We start from the raw sequence: 21,524 nt of genomic DNA on the forward strand, positions 1-21,524 counted from the left end.
CAAGGAGTACTCACTGCACCCTGCAGGCCCTCCGTGCATGTTGAGTGGTATCAGCTGGGGGCCTAAAGTTTAGGGGCCGAGCGCATCGGACCCTTTGGTGTGTTAAAGCATAGATAGCAAGATGAGTACCATCCACTATGCTACCAGACTGCAGCATCTGTGATGCAAATCAGCCTCCCCAACCACCCTCAAACAACACGCAGACATGCACACACAATGCCACAGTTGTGGCCAATGAGGACACTTTATTGGAGGGCTTCAGGGGCAAAGGAGCTGAGAGAACCAAAATCCACCTCCATGTAACCTCAGGGAAAATGAGTGTGAATCTCCTGGGGCAGCTTCCAAATGAGGTGGACGACGAAGAGGAGCAGCGGGCTACATACAATTGATGCCTTCCGAAAGCGGGCTTCTTCTGTGGCCAGGACACAGTGTGGCATGGGGGCTCAGTAGTTGGAGCCGGAGCTCTCCCTGTTGGTTCTCCACCTGTGGAATGATAAAACACAGACATGTGCTTCCACAACAAGGGACCAAGAGCTCCATGGTAGGTGCTGACAGGTTCCTCCCCCATAGTGCCCTGTCCAAGGGGGAGTCCAGCAACTGCCTGAGCTGCCAGTCCAGTGCAGAGCTGGAAGCTTGGCCCACCTCCCAAGCTGTTCTGGCCCAGTCTCCATGCACCAAACTCCCTTGTGTGCAGGGGCAATGGGGGGGGGGGGGCTGGAGCTCTTGCCAATCCTGCTGGATGCCGGGCTCAGGTGCGGAAGGCAGTGTTCCCAAGGTGGCTCCCAGCCACAGACAAGGGGGAAAGAAGTTGGGGGAACAGTCCCCTGCTTATCTGTCAGTGCATGGCTACCCCTTTGGGTCCTGGGTGAGGAGATGGGGTACCTGTTTGGGTTCAGAAATGAGATAAGTCAGCCACAGAGTATGGACTTTGCTTTCCCAGTTGGGTGTTTGTGCAGTAGTGCAAAGTGCCCTCTCTGGGCTTTCCCCACCACCAAAGTGCCTCTGTGCTCACTTTAGGTCCGCATGGCAGGGAGCTGTCTCGCACCCTCTCTCTTGAGTTGGGAGGCATCCTTGCTGTGGGTTTTGAAGGGCTGGGGGCTGTGATTGGGTGCTGTAGAGGAAGGAAAGGCAGGAGGTGATTGGTAGTGCCTCTTTAGTCGGCATCCTGAGCTGCTTGGAAGCTCCTAGGTGTGGCAGTGGGGGGCACTGTTTTTCCCCGCTCTGTGGCTGCCTATGGGCTGTGCTGCGTTTTTTCTTGGCACAACTTTGCTCCAATGTCAGGGGGTGTTCCTGGGCTGAAAGGCATTTGGGAGTGGACTAACTCCAGCCACACCTCACAATCACCCACAACAACCCCAGTATACAGCCCTATGCCTGAGTTGCCCCAGTGCACAGCCACTGTGCAGCAGCGCAGCTACCAAGAGCGGCGGAGCAGTTCTGGCAGCCTGTGCTTGTGTAACTGACCCTTACACTGGCATATCTCTGACATATGCTAGAAAAAGGGTAATTCAGCTCCATAAAATAATTTGGGGACCCCTTAGCAGTGGTGGACCTACATTTTTGTGACCCTGAAGCGTGAACTGTTATGGGGGTCCCTTCGCAACCAGCAACAATAGGGCAACATCTAACAAGGTCCAAAGGGCCTTGCTGCCCTTGCAAGGACCTCAAGGCCCAAATGGTGGAGCAGTTCTGGCAGCCTGTGCTTGTGTAACTGACCCTTACACTGGCATATCTCTGACATATGCTAGAAAAAGGGTAATTCAGCTCCATAAACTAATTTGGGGACCCCTTAGCAGTGGTGGACTTACATTTTTGTGACCCTGAAGCGTGAACTGTTATGGGGGTCCCTTCACAACCAGCAACAATAGGGCAACATCTAACAAGGTCCAAAGGGCCTTGCTGCCCTTGCAAGGACCTCAAGGCCCAAACGGTGAAGAACAGGGCGGTGAGATGGAGTCCTTGAAAATGGGCCATACAGAGAGCCCCTTCCCACCAGCAACAAGGTCTGGGTAACTACTGTTATCTTCTTCAGTGAGGTTGTTCTATGGCAGATGTATTGGTTAATTCTCTAATAGAGAGGTAGAAGGTCATCAGAGGGGGCTTGTTAGGATAAAGAGGTGAAAATCTGTTTTTTGATGTTAAAATGCACAAATGAGATGAGTGCAGCCTGAATTGAGAATGCAGATGTCTCTTTATGGTTCTGATTGGCTCTAGCCTAAGGGCCGAGCTATAGAACTATTAAGCCATGCACCAACAAAGGATTCGAGGATCCAGCTGCCCAAATGCATGTTATGAATAGATTCTGGCGAGCTCAGTGAGCCCATACAGCTGGGGGTTCGGGCCCTGCAAGCCCCTGAGAAAATTTTGAAATTTGACCAATTGACCAATTTGACCCTGTAATTATTACAGGGACATTTTGAGGCCATATGAAATGGATATTAGAGCATATTCTAAGGTCAATATTAAGTACTTCAACCCATTGGCTTATGATTGTATCACTAAAATAGCCTTATTTTACTAACAAACACTTTAAAAAAACTCAATCGATTTTTTTTGAAAATTCACTCATTAAAAACAAAGTTGTTTCAGGGCCCCTTTGAGATTAGGGACCCTGAAGCTTAAGCTTCATTAGTTTCATAGTAGCTTCATTAGTTTCCGCCACTGCCCCTTAGGAATACACTGTAAATTTTCCAATGGCAGAATGGAACATTGCAGCTAGTCTTGCCAAGTCCCTCTTCACCACCAGCAGGAGGTTTTTGGGGCGGAGCCTGAGGAGGGTAGGGTTTGGGGAGGGGAGGGACTTCAATGCCATAGCGTCCAATTGAAAAAGCAGCCATTTTCTCCAGGTGAACTGATCTCTATCAGCTGGAGATCAGTTGTAATAGCAGGAGATCTCCTGCTAGTACCTGGAGGTTGGCAACCCTAATTGCAGCCCAGTAGTCTCCACAAAATACTCCTGTGTGCTAGGGGACCCTGATGATTTATAGAGTTGCCAACTCTGGGTTGGGAAATACCTGGAGATTTTGGGGGTGGAGCCTGAGGAGTGCAGGGTTTGGAGAGGGGAGGGACTTGAATGCCAGAGAGTCCAATTGCCAAAGCGGCCCTTTTCTCCAGGTGAAGTAATTTCTGTCACCTGGAGATCAGTTGTAATAGCAGGAGATCTCCAGTCACCACCAGGAGGTTGGCAACCTTACTCAGAAATGACATGAAGAGGGAAGATGGAATAAGTGTTAATTGCCACAATAGCCTAGATCCAATTCAATATTTATTAATTTATTAATCTTTTGCAATTAGGAGCCTTCTTAAACCACTCCCCCCAGTTATTAAAGCATTGTGATATAGATCTTATCATTTACTTGACTGAGCAAAGAGCAAAGGTAGCTTCATTTTGGAGTGAAACTGGAGCTAAGACAGCAAGTACCCTTTAAAGGAGAAATATATGTTTCATATTAATACAACATAGATAGATATTTGTGGATATTTTCAGCCATGTCTGTTATTTTAGAAATTGCTGGCTTTCTGTTCTGTGTTAGTGGATGGATGATGGTTGGAGCCATTTTGTCAAATAGTTACTGGAAAGTCTCCTCTACACATGGGAGTGTGATTACAACCTCCACCATATATGAAAACCTGTGGCACAGTTGTGCAGAAGACAGTACTGGTGTCTCCAATTGCAGAGAGTTTGGCACGCTTCTAGCTCTTCCTGGTATGTTTTTCTTTGATGTATGTTTACACATCTTTATCTAGTGAGATAATTTGTCGGATGAATGTATATAAAAACGTCTTTTATATGTATATATATAAAAACTTCTCAATAGAAAACAATATTAATGAGGCTTTCCTCCTAAATAATTTTTTTGCATGCAAAATAGGCCATGCAACAGTGCTACTGTACTGAAGATAGACTGGTTTATGAAAAGGAAGTAATGTTCTTGAGACTCTGGCAGCTACCCTTTTAAACAAAATGTATCATTTCAGCCCTTTGAAAGACGCCAGTATGTTCGGACATTTGTAATTTTAAAATCGATCTTTTGTCATTATTCTTTCTGGAGGTTTGGCAGCATTCTGTATACTGCATTGGCAACTGTAGCAGATAAGCATTTGCTAAATGGTTGATTGCATATTGACTGTTCATTTCTGTTAATTCAAAATAAGCCATTGAATACCTGAAGTAACAACTGGACTTTAATTGTAAATATGGAAAATCAGAAAGTTGGAATCTGAGATCCATCAGAGGGACGAGAAGGCAGATTTTACCCCCTTCTGCCTCCCTACTGGAGCCTCCTGACCCATATGGCTGTTAGGCAATGTGGGTCCCATGACCCTTGGAGTAAATTTTCCTGGGGTCAGAAGGGACTGTTGAGGGGAGAGGAATGTGGAAAAGATCTGCAGCCCATAACTTCTGTGTAACTAAGCTAAATACATAAATCTAATTTGAAAAAGAATGATAATGTATGCTGTCGTTGGTTATCCATGCTGCTGGAAATGTATAACATATGCACAAAATCATTGATATAAGCAAACATTTTGTCCTGGAGAAGGTTAAGGTTCTTTCCAGACAATCAAGTTGGCGGAGGCCTTGCACCAGGGAGATTGTCTAGTTCTGTCAAGGGAGAGAGCTGAACCTCAGTAGCTCCATACAGTGTTCAACAAAAGAAAAGAATGGGTAATGGGTTTTTGATGGCAGGATTCTGATTTGTGAGCAAGATGGAGGTTTTCTGGTATTTGCAGTGGGTCGGTGGAGAAGCACTCATCCTTCAAAGATGCTTTCAAAATTAAATTTAACAACATTTACCGAATTGCGGTCTATATCGAATAGCACCTCATGAGACCTGTATAATTTCATCCCTCATGGCAGTTACAATTGCAATAAACAATCTAGATGAGAGGAAAATAGTACTTTCCGAGCAACAGACCATTGTGGTTTATATACCAGGACAATGTAATTTCTCTTCAACTGACTTGTTTCCTGGAAGAAAGATATTCCTGCCATAAAAAAAATAACATTTGGACATTTATCGCACTACAAAACAATCATCTGAAAAGACACTTAGCTACAACTATTTATTATTGTTATTAATTGTATTCTTCTTCTTCTGTTTTATCCCACCCTTCCTCCGAAAGATCTCAGGACAGCATAAACAGTCCCCTTCATTTTATCATCACAATAACCCTGTTGGATAGGTAGCCAAGGCCCTGTATAATATAATGACAGACCCAAGGTAACAGGGATTAAGGCCCAGATCTCTACAGACCAAAGTCAAATTCACGCCTTCACAAATGCATTTCAGCTTTTCTGCTCTTTATACCATCCAGCTCCCATACCCCATGCTCCAACCTTCGGGTTGGGGAGAGCGGGGTAGAAATGTAATAAAATAAATAAATATATCACATTGGCTGTATCCACACAGCAACTATTTCCATGTCCCTTCCATTGCCACTTTGAAGGCAAAGGCATTAGGGGTGGTAATGGAATGTCCATACAATAGTTGCCCCCACTTCCCTGCCTCAGGTCCCTGCAGCCACCGTTCCCTTTTTCTGGCCTTTAAAAAAAGATTGGTCATTGATATATCACTGCAATATATCACTGTAACTTGATATTATAGTGATATGTCAATTATTAATTTGATTACTGAAAAGCCATCTGGTGGTGGAGGATGGCGGGATGGCAGCCACAGGAGGCAAAGCAAATGGCACTAATGAGGACAGGACCAGCGAAAATGCACAGCTTCCCACATACACCACATGAAACACATGTTGACTGAAATCTTTCATAAAAGATTGTACCAAACTAGGTTTGGGAAAGATTGTAGCAGAGTGGGGGAAGTAGATAAAAAGTGGAAAACGTTGTGTGAGTATTCCAAAAAGCCTGCTCCAGTTTAGACATTAATCTTTATGTGGAAGCAGCCATTGATGAACTGTTCTTTGAGCATTCTAGAACTACATTAATCTGGTTTTTATTGTTGCTGTTTGAAACAAGCAGGGGACCTGCAAGGATTTGCAGGGGGGCATCTCATTTCCCACTCCCCACCTGTATTTCCTCTTCCCTTCCCTGAAAGACCAAATAGCCTCTCCCCTTTTCCTGCTTCCTTCTTTCCTTCCCATGCACCAGCTAGCCAATCTACCTTTATCTGCCTCCCATCTTCAGTTTTCCTGCATTCCCTCCCCTGGCAGCCTCTCCCTGGGAAAACTGCACTATACCAGCAGTCAGGCCAGTCCCAGCTGTGCAGTGGGGAATCTTCTAGAAGCTGTAGGAGGCACCTCCCTTTCCCCTTCATTCCCCTTCCCACACAATTTCCTTTCTCCTCCAAGGACCCCCATATCCTCATCTTTCCCTGCTTCCATCTCTCCTTCCCATCCACCAGTCAACCTACCTTTTATCTGCCACCCATCCTTGGTTATATTTATTATTTATGTCATTTATACTCAACTTTTCTCCACAATGGGGCCCCAAAACTGCCTACATTATTCTCTTTATCCTCACCTATGAGATAGGTTAAGCAAAGAATGTGTAACTGGCCCAAGATCACCCAATGAGCTTCCACAGAAGATTGGGGATTCAAACCTGGGTCTCCCAGATCCTAGTATGAAACTCTAATCACTACACCACACTGGCTTTCATGGGGTGGCGGGCTGCTGTTGAACCATAGCAAGCAGCGAGTCCTGGGTGAGCCATGGAAGTTAGATAGTGGCAGTTTGTCTGGTGGTTGCTACCAGCCCCAGCCCCGATGAGTTCTCCCTCAGAGGCCAAAACAGCCCTGGAAAATACCCTGCACCCTCACCTGGCTTTTTACTGAGAAATATCAAGGCTTGAAGATTGGCAATACTTTTGTGGTTGCCTAGTAATGGCGATTAGGAGGACATTAATCTCTTAAAGCTATAGACACTGCGTCTATTCTTTGAGGGCTTTTAAAAGATTTCAGATTTTTCTGCAAACCTGGGGTTTTTTTTAGGTTTGTAGAAAGATCTGCCTTGTCTGTTTAGGGCCCCAATCTCCAGATTTAAGTATCCACATAAGGGGCCATGTTGAGAATTAGATATATTGATTATTCTTTCTTTACATTAATTTCTTGACATTACTTAGGCTGTTAACACATGGCTAGGATATCATTGGTTTGTCCCTGTCATGTCTCACTCCTTTCTATCCTGCAATCCAAAAATTGAATGCATGGTGAACTCCGTCCTGCATCTATCCCACAAAAGATCAGGGAGGAATGTTCCCATGCACAGTGCAATGGGACAGTAGGGGAGTGGTCATCATTTTCATCAGCCCTTTGTGACTAGCTGATGCCAGTTAAGGGCTGACCAAGGGTTTTTTTAATATATATTTTTAAATGGCATACGGTATATCATCATTTCAACATTAAACCCTCTTTTTTTTTAAACAAGCATGGTTTTAGACCTCTCCCCCTTCTTTGCAAAATAAAAACAGCCAGGTATCATGACTTTTGGGTGCAGTGAGGTGGGTGGATGGGCAGGCACTGGTAACCCTGGCCAGTGAACGATCTCTGAGGGCAGGGGGGAGGCTTGGAGGAGCCTCTTCATTATTGTTGGAGAGGGGGGGGAGCCCTACTCTCGTTATTTCATTGTGTGCCCCTTCCCTGTGCCCAGCCTCTGTTACAGCAGAGGGGTGTATGTATGTGAGTGTATAGGGGAGCAATGGCAAAGCTTCCAGCCACAACACTCCATTTCCGTGTTTCTGGTTACTGCTGTGTTTTCTCAAAAGCTGAAGCACCACCCACACATCAATCCATTTCGTTGGTAAACCGACATACTGTTCAAAAACATTTCTTTTTAAAAAAAAAATAAGGACAAAGGAGCACTCTGGAGATGTATGGTCATTTCGGGCAATGGTAGACATGTTCCAGAGTTCCCCCAAGAGGGAAATGGAGGAGTGGGAGGAGGAAAGTGGAATGGGGAGTGTCAGAAGGAAGGGGAGTCAACCCGCACACTGAAACTCATCAGCAAGCACTTGCAATTGCAGCGATTCCTTATTTATAATCGGGACAAAACTGGGATTGGAAAATCAGGAGAAGTTTTGCACAGAAGTGGGTTGGTCCTGCAGGTAGGAGACGATCATGCGTTTAGACAACAGAAATTCGCTACATTCACCAGAAAATCGCAAGACAAAACAACCATGTGTTTTCGACCTTAGTGTACATTTTGTATGCAGTAACAAAGAGATACATCAGCAGTAACAAAAAGATACATCAGTTCTCCCCCACCCCCACAATTAGATATATGACTAGCTGAGTAATTGACTTTATATGTAATAAAAATGCTTATTAAGACAATGAAACAAATCCACAGCTGGTATTGTCAAATATCAAATATGTGATCTCTAAGAGCAGGCATCCCTCTATTCCTTAAGCTTAGTGTTAAGTCATGGCCCGGACTATGACTGCATTCCCATGGGGGTGCAAAACTGTACACACACCACAGCAGCAGCAAATGGAGTGGGAACAGGTGGGAATGGCATCCACATGCACTTGTTCCTGCACCACTCACTGCTGCTGTTCCCACACCTGCTCCTCCCCCTTTCCCCTGTCGTATCTGCACTTGCATCATGATACCATGTGGCCCTGAAACTCCCCTTTCCCCTCACATTCTCTCTCCCTACCAAGCCACGTTGTAACACCACAGTGCTCCTGGAGAGGGAAATACAAAAAAAAGTCCTTTAAAAGTCTTAAGGGGAAGTGGTTAAATTCCTACAGTTCTCCACAGGACACCAGCTTGTTCTCTCTAATAGTAAGTAGGGCCTATCAATTGAGTAAGGAAACTTGCTCAACCACAGACAAAATGCACATTTTTCTGCATACATGGTGAGTCCCTAGAAATACAGAAACCCCTCCCTTTCTGAGGGTGACCTGGCTTTACTGTTTAGTGATAAGTACAATCCACTTATTGCCCTGACCTGGATGGCCCAGGCTAGCCTGATCTAATCAGATCTCAAAAGCTCAGCCGGGTCAACCCTGGTTAGTAATTGGATGGGAGACCACCAAGGAATACCAGGGTCGCTATGCAGAGGAAGGCAATGGCAAACCACCTCTGTAAGTCTCTTGCCTTTAAAACCCTATGGGGTCACCATAAGTCGACTGTGACTTGACGGCACTTTATACACACACAATCCACTCATTGCTATTAGATACAGTGATAAATGATGACCAGGTGATTCTGGGGCACTCCATTGCATTCCTGCTCATGCCATGCCAGCACAAGATCCTGAATTTATGTTAGTATCCTCCGAGATACTGTTTTGGATCCTGTGGTTTACTTCTTAGATCACATGCTGCATTTTCAGGATACTTACCTTCCCAGAGTCTAGGAGCAGTTCTACAGATGATAGAGCACTATGGAAGGTTATGGTATCTTTGAAATATTTACTCACACACAGGACATAAGTGGAAGAAAAGAGGCATTTCTAAGCAGGCAGCACAACTGTTCAGCCTACCAAAACAAAACTTCTAAGCACTTTCCCCCCTCTACCTCAGAATGCACCAGCTAATTTGTGGGTATTTTTCTAGTTCAAAATGTACAGAGGTTATACCTGCTTAGGTTTTGCTATGTGAATTTTCAAGAGATGTTTCTGGATGTATACAGTGATGAGTTTAGTTGTTATGGTACCTGAACAGACACTGGGCAAACCTGGGACACCCCGCATAGTACCGGTATACAGGACTCAAGCTGGTGCACAAAGGATGGCACAGTGCAATGTAGCCAGAGACAATAAAGGGTCTCTTGGCATCCATCTTGTTTGTGCAAGGCTGAAGCAAGCTGACAGGGCTGGAACAGCAAACGTTGTGCCATACCCTCCCCTGAAAGGAATGTTACAGCTTCTCCATGAAGACAAAATAAGAAAAAGACAATCCATTTACATTTCCATAGCTTTCCTGTAGTAGAATGCAGGCATCCTGCCATACCTTTTCACCCTATTCAGATGTACCCTTACTCTCATCCTGTTGCCAGGACACAGCCCTCGCTGACTCACCTTCCAGACCCCACCTTAATCTCCAAGTCTATCACTCAATGCTTGGACACTTAATCCCAAATGTCCCAGCCATCATTTTCTGATGTTCTTATTCTCTGCACCTAATTAATCCTATCGCGAGCAATCAAGCCTTTTGTCACTGGAAATGTCCAGCTACATTTTGGGGTATAAGTATAGCCCCATTCGCCGCAGTAAAATTGCTACCACTTATGTTAGCCACGGTACTTGTGTGTATCATTTTCCTTGCTAGTAGTGCTGGCCATTATCAAGCTTTCTTTATTGCTGCCATTCTGGACCTCACTTTTCAGGAAAGTAACTATAAACCTGCTTGGGACTCTTAAACCTTTATTTTCTGAGCTCTGTATGTGTTGGGAAGTGTGTGTGTGTGCAATGAATTTGATTACTTTTTAATAAAACCCTTAACATTCAAAAAAGCCTTGTTACTGGGTTGCTTTCCATTGGTTTGCTCACCTGGAGCAGAACTGGTTAAAAGATCCCCATGCCAGCCTCTTGCATAGCTCTATCTAGTCTGCAGCTAATTTCCCCCAATAAACGGAGATCCCCTGTGTTTGACATAACACAGCAGACAATGATACTTATTTTAAACATAAATTAAAATGTCTTATTGACTGAACTGATGTGTGGCAAACCCCTGCCTTCTGCCTGTAGAATATCATTTATTCGAGGACCTGTGGAGCCATTTATTTATTTTTAAATGTGTGTATCCCATCTATTTTCTCAGTCTTGAGGATAACATTGCATTACCAAGTTTCAAGAATATAAAACACAGAAATCCAATTAACAAGGATGAAATCGCCCAGATTAAAACAAGTGAGCTAAAATGTACAATTTGTGGATGGAACTCAATGGGCTTAGAAGGGTATATCTCTGTTTAGGATGGCACTGCAAATATATGAGAATGACAAAACGGACTGGGTCACAGACTGATGAATCTCTGTAAAACTATCAGCAATTGCTGCTCTTCAGGAATGGACGGCCGTCTGGGCTTGCAGATCACACATTTGACACTTGGCAATCAGTTAGTTGCTAACTTCATTTGTTTCATTACTTTATAAGTGGTTTTTATTATACTTGAAGGAGATTAGTCAGCTGGGAATATGTCTGATAAGAGAGGAAATAAAAGTTCTGTCATTGCACAGAAAACAGTAGCGCCCTGTACTTAAAAGATATGCTAGTGGTGAGAGTGCTGGTGACTTGCTTTGAACCAACCTAGCAAGAAGTCACATGGCAACCTATCTGAAATGTGGGGGCCAAGTCCATCCAAGGCCAGCTGAACCATGCAACCATTGCATGCAGTCATTTGGGACAGTGTGTTTTTAGGGCTAAGATGCAGTGTGGGTTACTCTCTTGTTTACTTCAAGGTGGCCAAGGGAAGCATCCTGAATGAACTCATCCTTCAGTATGATGAAAGGAAATGCAACATGTGTAGCCAGTAAGGGTGCCCACTGGGGAGAAAAGCAGGGTGTCAATAAATAAATAAATAAATAAATAAATAATGGCAGGATTCCTTGTAATATCTCAGAGGATACTAAAATGTAATCTCTGGATCATACATTGGCATGGCATGAGCAGCTGTGGTGAGCAGAAAGCTAGAGAAGTGCTCCAGCATCATCTGTGATGTCACACAGGGGGTACATGTCTCAGATCGGAACTTTCCAGGGACAGCAAAAATAATTGATCTCTCTTGAATGTATCGCTGGTGCAATGCCACAACTGTGAGAATCAATGGGCAGGAGGGAGAGCTGCTGAAAGCCGCCTTGGGCCACACAAAAATTCCTTCTGGGCTACTCCTTACACCACTCAGACCCAAACCAAACACCATGTGAAACAAATCTCGTGACTTGCTCAACTGTATGAGGCTTAGGAGTGACCCAGACCCCCCCCCCCCAGAATGTTGTCTTTACTCCTCCCTCCAGCAGCCCTGGCATGAGTGGGCCCTTTCCCCACCCATTAATTTTTCTCCCAACTCTTCCTCCCCACACAGTTTTCTCCCTGTTTTCCCCAGTCAGTTACATGTAAGGTTACCAGGTCCCTCCTGGCCACCGGCTTGGGGATGGGGGTAGGGTTGCCCGATCCAGGCTGGGAAACACCTGGAGATGTGGGGATGGAGCCTGGGGAGGACAGGGGCCTCAGCAGGGTACAATGCCATAGAGGCCATCCTCCAAAGCATCCATTTTATTCAGGGGAACTGATATATGTAGTCTGGAGATTAGGTGTAATTGCAGGAGATCCCCCAGACCCCACCTGGAGGCTGGTATCCCTAGTTACAAGACTCCAAGCAAACGTGGAAATGCCTGGGTGTAGGGTCGTGGAGAAGAACAGCCACGGAGGATAAATAATTCCAATCCATCCCTGTTTAAAGGCTACCTGCCCTCTTTTTATTGTTAATCAGCAAACGTATGCTAGTTCAAGTAATCTGCCATTCAAATCCAGAAAGAGAACAGATTACAGTTACCAATGTAAGATGTTTTACAAAATTTGAGCAAGGCGTCATATTTAGCAATAAGAAATAAAAGAAAAACAATACCTTTCTAGTTCTGGCTGATACTGTGTCTAATTTATAAAGTACAGGAACAGCATATTTGCCATGAGGGTTTGGGGTCAAAGCATGGGAAACTCTCTCTCTCTCTCTCTCAGCCCCAGTAGTGCTGTTACTGGGGCTTTCCTTGGGCTGACGAACAAATGTCACATTCACCCCTTGAGTCCAAGGCACTCTAGCCTGCCCTCCCTGCAACAGTTCAGCCGGAATGCACTGAGCTTTTCATTGTCCCCGTTCCTTTGAGCCCTGACCCCATAGCAGGAGTGTTTGCTGAGGTGAAGCTGGCTGCTTGTTTCCCTTCAGCCACTGGGACTTTGATCCCCAGTGGCTGAGGTCTGCACACCATTTTCTGCTGCCAGGCATGTATAGCCCTTGCCCTTTGGGCCATGTGGGAAGTTTTGTGGAGCTCTTGCTATTTATTTATTTGCCAAAGATAGTGGGTCTGAACTATGGGGTGAACTCTTCACTAGCTCACCACCCTTGTTGTCATTCATGTCCACATGCTCAGACAATTAAATAAAACTTAACTTTAATTGAACAAAACTCTCCCAACCTGTCATTTAGATTGAAGCATGGGCTCAATCTGAAGAATCTAGAGAGTGCATAATAAAACAAAACAAAACAAAAAAGGAAATAGTATGCCCAAAGCTGAAGTTTCTCTTTCCGCTCTGTGTCTGTTGCACTCTATCCACATACAAATGGTTAGAGTATAGCCAAAAAGCAGCATGTTGATTTGATTTTCATGGGAGAGCTAAGCTTGTGCTCGCTCCAGCTGAAACCAGTGCAATATAAAATGCTAAACTGTTTCTGTGTGGTGCTACCTGTGGACTAACTTTTTTTTTTGAAAGCTGGAAACTACCTAGCCAAGCACATGGAATCATGGCCTCATTAAATTGGATGGGGTGTGTGTAAAGTGCAGAGGTGGTTTGCCATTGTTTTCCTCTGCACAGAGATCCTGGACTTCCTTGGTGGTCTCCCATCCAGTTACTAATCAGGGCTGACCCTGATTAGCTTCCAAGATCTAATGAGACCAGGTTACCCTGGGCCATCCAGGTCAGAACAAAAGTGGATGGTAATGCCGGATAATAGCTCATAATTCAGCTAAATAACGGAAGGTGTTATATAAGCATAAAAATCATGCAGCTTACACTGATTTTCTCATCACTGGTTCTTGCCGCTTGTCACGTGCTGCAACTTCTATGAATTGGTAAATTGGTTTAATAAATGACTTGGTGAATCAATACACACTGGGAGACGGTGCTCTCAAGCATTTCCTGCTTCCCCATGACAGCCTTTCCACGTCTGGTCTCCCTGCTCTAAAGGGTCAAAAAGGTGGTGATGTCATTAGAAGCTCTATGTCTCTGTTAACTGATGCCGAGGAAAAGGGCAATTTACCCCAATGGGACTTTCACAAAATTCACTAATAATCCAGGTGTATGTGCTAGGAGCTGGACAGATTCAAGATATGAAAAGCAGAGATTTTGCAAGGGGAACAAGAGAAATCATGGAATTGAGGAGAAGAAGGATAGCTTCAAAAATTAAACTAAAGTAACAAAATGGCCACCAAATGATGGGGATGTATGCGTACAGAGTATTTGTACTCACAGGTGCTCACCTCTACTCACGTTCATTTTTGCATCTTTACTTCCATGCCTGTTAAGAATTACACTTTTTGATCCTTAGTGTGAGCAGTGTTGGTTGTTGGGCATGCAAACATATGAAATGATTATAGGAATTGACATAAATGGCAATTGATGGCTTAAAGCTAGCAAAAGCCAGTGAAATTAGTGACATTATTGTACATAGAATAATAGGGCATTGGAAGGCTGTCCTTTACATTAATTTAGAATTTTCAGTTTTCCCTCTCAGCCTTCATCTTCCATCCAGTAAAAAGGTTCAGGAGGACAGAGAAAAATTCACATACACTGAAATGCAAAGAAATTGTCACAAAATGTGTAAAATATCCCTAAGTAGTTGTCCAGAGGTTTTGGCTCGGAGACTGGGGCCAATTCCTTACATACTTCCAATGACTGCATCCCAGATGCTGCCTTCACTTAATCAGATATCCAAATAATTTACAGTTTTGTCTTTGATCCTGAGTATTTATTTGACCAATGCATTATTATAAAGTGCACACTTGATCTTAGCCAAAAGCTGAGAAACCATACTTCCTCTCTTGCCCACTTCTGACAAACATGGCTGTCTTTATGCCTGTGAAGACTGGCATTATTGGGGGGTTTGGTCTGGATGACCCTGACAGACTGGAAGGCAGAACAGAAAAATATGCCAGTACACCATATGAAAAGCCATCAGATGCCTTGATTTTGGGAAAGATAACAAATGTTGACTGTGTGCTTCTGGGCAGGCATGGAAGACATCATACTATTATGCCTTCAAATATAAATTACTGTGGCAAATTGTGGGCACTAAAGGAAGAAGGTTGCTCTCATGTGTTAGCAACTACTGCCTGCGGCTCCCTAAGAGAAGAAATTCAGCCTGGAGATATTGTCATGATTGACCATTTCATCTCACTTTCTATTATGGGAACTATTCGTGCCTTAATGGAGTATGTCACATTTTGATGGCAGAACCTTTCTGCTCCAAAACCAGAGAAGTTCTCATGGATATTGCAAAGAAGCTTAGGATCAAATGGCCACTCAAAGGGGACCATGGTCACAATTGAAGGGCCATGTTCCAGTTCCTGGGTAGAAAGCCTGATGTTTGGCAGTGGGCCAGGGGGTGGGGGAGAGAGATTACCAACATGACTACCATCCCTGAAGTCAATCTGGCAAAGGAAGCCGGGCTCTGCTATGTAAGTATTGCTATGGCAACAGACTATAAAGTACAATATTGTTTGGCTTTTATTACAAAAACTGACTTCAGTCAATTTTCCTTTCGTTGCAGCTTATATTCAAGTATGCCGAGCCCTGATGGTCACTTCCCTCGTCTTGGGTCTGTTTGGTATTCTGGTGACAGTGTTTGGGTTAGAGTGCGTTCAGCTTGGGAACAGTGCTAAAAAAACAAAAGCAAAGATTGCCATGATAGGAGGAATGGTCTTCATTTTATCAGGTGAGAAATCAATAGGCCCTTTAACAAGAGCAGAGAGAATGAAATCATGGGGATGGAAGGGAATGAAGAGCCATCCAGCCCCAACCCCTGCTGTGAGGGTGGAACACATCCATCTACCAGCTCCTTGCAAATCAAGTGACTCAGGCCAGACCATAGTGTGACCCAAGCAGTGTCCCACAGAGGATGACTGCAAAGTGAAGAGCACTAGATGACTCAAACTAGGTTGGTTCCACATTGGGCAACTGTAGGATGATTACCATCGATTATTAACACACTTACTATGGAGGTTCTACACCGTGCCCCAAACAATCCAATGTTTTCCCATTCTTTCAGAGTTGCTTTCCTACTTTCTCTTGTTCCTTTCTGTAATGTATTTCTAGTTGAGTGGAACAGAAGCTCACTAGTCATCTGGATGGTCTTTGTGCTGTTAACCTATAATATGCTGAGGTGGTTGCTCTGACACAGCTCTGGGGGGTATGCAAAGCAGAAACTCCTTCCATGATCTGGTTGATATTTATTTCCTTCCTGTCACGTGGGACTTCCTCCTTCCTCCTCCAGCCTTCAAGCTGTGCAGCAAATGCTGCCATCATCAGCATTTTGTTTTTGTTTAATTGGTATCCTAACAAATTAGCACTATAATGCTACTGTGACAAGTATTACCACCAGGGCCAAGGCCTTCTTGGCTCTGCCCCCAGCCTGGAGGAACTCTCTGTCTAATGAGATCCACACACCTTGCGGCACTTAGTTCAGCTCTGCAGGGCATGTAAGACAGAGATGTTCTGCCAGGTATATGGTTGAAGACGATCAACTGGCCTGCCTTCCTTCCCCTCCCTTTCTTTTCCCTTTCCTTTTAGTCCCTTCTGCCTGTCCCTCCTGTCCCTTCCTTCTTTAGGCCTGTGGGCCTCTCAGTGGCCTGTTGGCATCTCTGTTATTTTGCCATCTTTAAGCCAACCTCCTCTGTTGAGGACAGCTTATCTATATGAGCGAGTTACATAGTTTAGGGTGCCTTCTTGTAATTTTAGAGTAGGTCTACAGTTTTAAAGTTATGTAGTTATATGGTTTAATGTTAGCATTACTTTGTATTTATTGTTGTTGGAAGCCGCCCTGAGCACGTCTTTGCTGGGAAGGGTGGGGTACAAATCTGTTAGATAGATGATAGATAGACAGACAGACAGACAGACAGACAGACAGACAGACAGACAGACAAGACAGACAGACAGACAGATCATTTTGTAATGGCTTAAAAAAACTAATGAGAGGGACAATTTTTTATCATGCAATGACATTATAGTGCATATCAGCTCTCACAACAAAAAGCTGCAGAAACATACACCTGCAGGTGTCTGCAAAAAAAGGGGGAAGTTGCAGTCATGATCCCCATCCCCCTGTGTGGATGGGAATATCTGGCATAAGAGTGTGAAAACAGCAAAAAATCTAAAGTGGTGCAAACCTTCCACGGTAATGCAGCTAATGTCAAAATAGTATCACTGGCAAGAGGACGGCAGAGAACATCCTCAGTGTGGAACCAGCCAGAAGCCCCAGGGAAAATCCATTCACTCCTCATCTTTTGGAAGATGTCCTCCTGTATGGTTAGAATATCTCTATCTGGGAAATTTGAACAATAAGTAGGAACCCATTAGAAACTCATGCAAAAATTCTCTGCTTTTCCCTCCAATTTCTTACTCCCACATCTCATTTCTCTCCTGTGTCCTGTCATTTTTGTTGTTGGTGCCTTTCTCCCTCATAACACAGCTTCATCCCACCTCTTTCCTCCCATATCCTCCTGCAGCTGCCTCCTCCTTTTTCCTGAATGTTGGTCCCCAGTACCCTGCTTCTTCCTCCTCCTCTGTACTGCCATTTCCTACCTCTCCCACTGCCCTTCCTTTTTCCTTCCCTGCCTTTTTGCTGCCATCACCTTCTCCTCCTTCCTTGCCCTGACACTGCCTTTTTCCTCTTCCAACTCAAAACACCACTGGTGCTTGGTGCCCACCTTTCTTGACTGCCACTGGCTGACTGCTTCTCCCTCTCCTGGTAGCAGCTCAGGAACCACCCCTACATGTCACATGAACCCATGAAGTTGCCTTATACTGAATCAGACCTTTGGTCCATCAAAGTCAGTATTGTCTACTCAGACTGGCAGCGGCTCTCCAGGGTCTCAGGCAAAGGTCTTTCACATCATCCACCCGCCTAGTCCCTTTAACTGGAGATGCTGGGGATTGAACCTGGGACCTTCTGCATGCTAAGCAGATGCTCTACCAACTGAGCCACAGCCCCTCCCATGTCATCGACCCCAACTCTGGCAATCCACAGTGGCTGAGATCGTGCCACCTACTACCACCCTAATGTTTTTCTTTATCTCTAGGGGATTTTAAACCTCACTCACGTCTTTTTAAAGTGTTTAGATTTTTCTGCACACTTGAGGGATTCTCCCAGATTTGTAGGGGGGGGGGGAAATCCCCTGAAACAATTTGACAAACATTCTGTATCTTTTAACTATTATATAGCTTTTCCCACTAGTGCTGTAAACTACCTATGCAAATGGGATTTCCAGAATGCCATTTCCTTTTTCCTGGCTCTCCTTATGTGATTATTACCCTGTAAACTGGTCACCTAGGATTGACAACCTCCAGGTACTAGCTGGAGATCTCCCGCTATTATAGCTGATCTCCAGCTGATGGAGATCAGTTCAGCTGGAGAAAATGGCCACTTTGGCAATTGGACTCTATGGCATTGAAGTCCCTCCCCTCCCTCCTCAGGCTCTGCCCCTAAAACCTCCTGTCGGTTGCCAAGAGGGACCTAGCAACCCTGTGATCACCTGAGGCAATATTGTTAAGAGACTTGGAAGAGAGGCAGTAGTCTAAATGGGGTTGTCATTCGCCTTCACATATTTTATTTCCTTGACATGGAGAGGATCCAGTATAACACAATCATTGCATACTTTTCTCATTCTGACTAACAAAGTTTACAAGGAAATAGGCTAGGTGAGGCTGCCTTTGCCAGGAATCGGGCAGAAAAAAATATCGACATTTTGTAACTTTGAAATATAGTTATGCTTTTCCAAGGGGTGAGAATAGTTGGCCCTTGCTCAGGCTGCTTCCTTTGCAAGAGAGCGCACTGGGGTCTTACAGTATTTTTGAAACACTGGCTTTATGGGCAGATACACAGGTATGTAGAGCTCAAGTGAAGCACTGAGGCACTCCTACAGGACAGTAAATGTGCTACCCTGCATTAGATCCAGAGCGGGGAGGGAGACACTCCACAGTTATTCAGCCCACTCCAGCAGTGGCTGTTCTGCCTCCTCCATAAAGTGCCGTGCTTTCTGTTCACAAACACCTACCTCAGCCCTTCAGCTGGTGGGGTGAGAATCTCTTCCAACTCTGATGGGCTCTAAAACAAACAATTTCCTGGCAATTAAACTAACTGAACAAACATCTGTTGCAGCTATTTTAACACCCTCCTTGTCATGTATGGTATTTACAGTGCAATCCTAAACAGGATTACACCTTTCTAAATCTATTGATGTCAATGGTCTTAGAAATGTGTAACTTTGTTTAGGATTGCACTGTAAGCCTCTGTGACCGAAGGTCAAGCTTGTTACCATATTGTTCCCTCTCTATGGCAATTAATAGCTAGAACAATCAAGAGTACTATTTAAAACCCTGTTTTGTTTTAATTTTTTGTATTTGTGTCCAATTTTTCTGATTGAATCTTTTTTCGTATTATTTATTTGCTTCGTTTACCAGACCGCCCTCCATCCAGAAGCCTTGGCAAAAACATTACTTTTCATATAGTATAAAAGAAATCTGTCGTATGTAAACTCATTTGATAAAGAGCCAGCGTGGTGTAATGGTTAAGAGGGTTGGACTCTAATCTGGAGAACTGAGTTCAAATCCCCACACCTCCACATGAAGCCTGCTGGATGACCTTGGGGCGGTCACAGTTCTCTCAGAACTCTTTCAGCTGAAACGGAGGCAGGCGATGGCAAACCATCTCTGAATGTCTCTTATCTTGAAAACCCTACAGGGTTGCCATAAGTCAGCTGCGACTTGACGGCACACACACTAGGGTTGCCAACCTCCAGGTGGTGGCTGGAGATCTCCCACTATTACAACTGATCTCCAGGCAACAGAGATCAGTTCACCCAGAGAAAATGGCCTCCCCTCCCCTCCCCAAACCCTACCTCCTTAGGCTCCACCCCCAAAATCTCCAGGTATTTGCCAACCTGGATCTGGCAACCCTAACACACACACAAACTCATTTGAATATATGATGCTTATTCTGATTCTGAATCAGTACTGTCTACTTTGACTGACAGTGGGTCTCTGGGGTCTGAGGCAGAAGAACCCAATTAGCTGCTAAAAAGCTTTTAAACTGGTCATGCTGGGGATTGAATCTGGGGCCTTCTGCATACAGTGTTTGTTCTCTACCATTGAGTCACAGCCCCTTGCTCAAAGAGATGTGCACAGAAATGTCAGCTTTATTGGTGCTTCTGGCTCCTCAAGAGTACCCACATGAACCATTTTGTTTCTCCAGGTCTCTCATCAATGGTGGCTATTTCTTGGTATGCATCAATGATCACAGCTCAGTTTTTTGATTCATTCTATGCTGGAACAAAGTAAGTTAATGGGTCTCCTTGTATAGTTAGCTCAACTCAGTCATTCACGGACATTTTTAAGCAATGCCAGAATGCGTAGGGGCTAAATGTTGTGTGAACTGAAGACATTAATTAATGGTAGCATATCATCAATTACATAGTGATTGTCTAAAAGAAATATCTGGTTCCTCATTTTCTCTACTGCAACTCTCTTAGGAAAGATTAACCCAGTATGAGGTGATGTTAGCATGCATTATTGTTTGAATAACAGTTTATTGCTTCCTGTTTTCCCATTCCTGGATTCTGTCTCATGGTCTCACTCCAGCATGATCAAGAGACAGATAGCTCCCCCTTCATTGTGTGACTTCATTTGCATAATTCAGATTGTGGGATCAAGGTTTAGGGTAGCGTAGGCTCCTACTTTGACCCCATCTCCCCTGTCTCCATCACAATCAATTATGCAGACTTCTTCTATATGTTAAGCACTCCCCCCGCTAGGGTTGCCAACCTCCAGGTACTAGCTGGAGATCTGCTGCTATTACAACTGATCTCCAGTCGATAGAGATCAGTTCACCTGGAGAAAATGGCCACTTTGGCAATTGGACTCTATGGCATTGAAGTCCCTCCCCTCCCCATCCATACTCTCCTCAGGCTCCACCCCAAAAATCTCCCATTGGTGGTGAAGAGGGACCTGGCAACACCTCCACACACACACACACACACACACACTGTGGCAATAGCCTTCTCTCCTGACCTTTTCCTACCCTCTTTTTTCTCCATCCTTGTCCTAGTGACCGCCATATACTGAAGAAATCATCGTCTCTGATTTTATTGAGTGCTGCTTCTAGACAATTTTCTTTATTCCAGATATGAACTAGGACATGCACTGTACATAGGCTGGGCTGGCTCCCTGCTTTCTATGCTTGGTGGGATCCTCCTGACATTCTCATGCAAAGGAACCAAAAAACAGAAACACAGGTATTTGAATTGTTCGTATTGAAAAGCAAAACTTGTGAATGAAATGAACACAGTTTTCAATGGTTCAGATAGCATTTTAAGGGACTGCTTGTTTTCTCCTGGACATATGTTAAATTGCTAATAGTGAACTCTTATGTGAAAACTTTTCATAACATTTAACACATCAAATTAAATAATATAAAATATATTAAATACTGAAAGACATTGGGGTTTTCTTCTGAGAAAGCATTGTGGGCTGTAAAGGGCCTGGCCCTGTGCCTCGGACAAGAGTGACTTCCACCAGAAGTCAGCCTTGTTAGTTCCTTTCTAGAGAAGTTTTGGGCTGTTTTCATACA

At 44.4% G+C, this 21,524-nt stretch overlaps 1 protein-coding gene across 1 annotated transcript in view; it reads left to right on the forward strand.

Moving 5' to 3' along the window:
• LOC130478284 (claudin-10-like) overlaps positions 1 to 21,524 on the forward strand; it is a 30,030-nt gene that overhangs the window by 6,556 nt on the left and 1,950 nt on the right. Inside the window, exons 2-4 of the mRNA XM_056850433.1 lie at positions 15,453 to 15,617; positions 20,151 to 20,232; positions 21,079 to 21,189. Of these exons, the coding sequence (XP_056706411.1) occupies positions 15,453 to 15,617; positions 20,151 to 20,232; positions 21,079 to 21,189 (358 nt within the window). The remainder of the gene's footprint in view (positions 1 to 15,452; positions 15,618 to 20,150; positions 20,233 to 21,078; positions 21,190 to 21,524) is intronic.

The sequence above is a fragment of the Euleptes europaea genome, chromosome 5 (assembly GCF_029931775.1).
Source record: "Euleptes europaea isolate rEulEur1 chromosome 5, rEulEur1.hap1, whole genome shotgun sequence".
In the NCBI taxonomy this organism is placed as follows: domain Eukaryota; kingdom Metazoa; phylum Chordata; class Lepidosauria; order Squamata; family Sphaerodactylidae; genus Euleptes; species Euleptes europaea.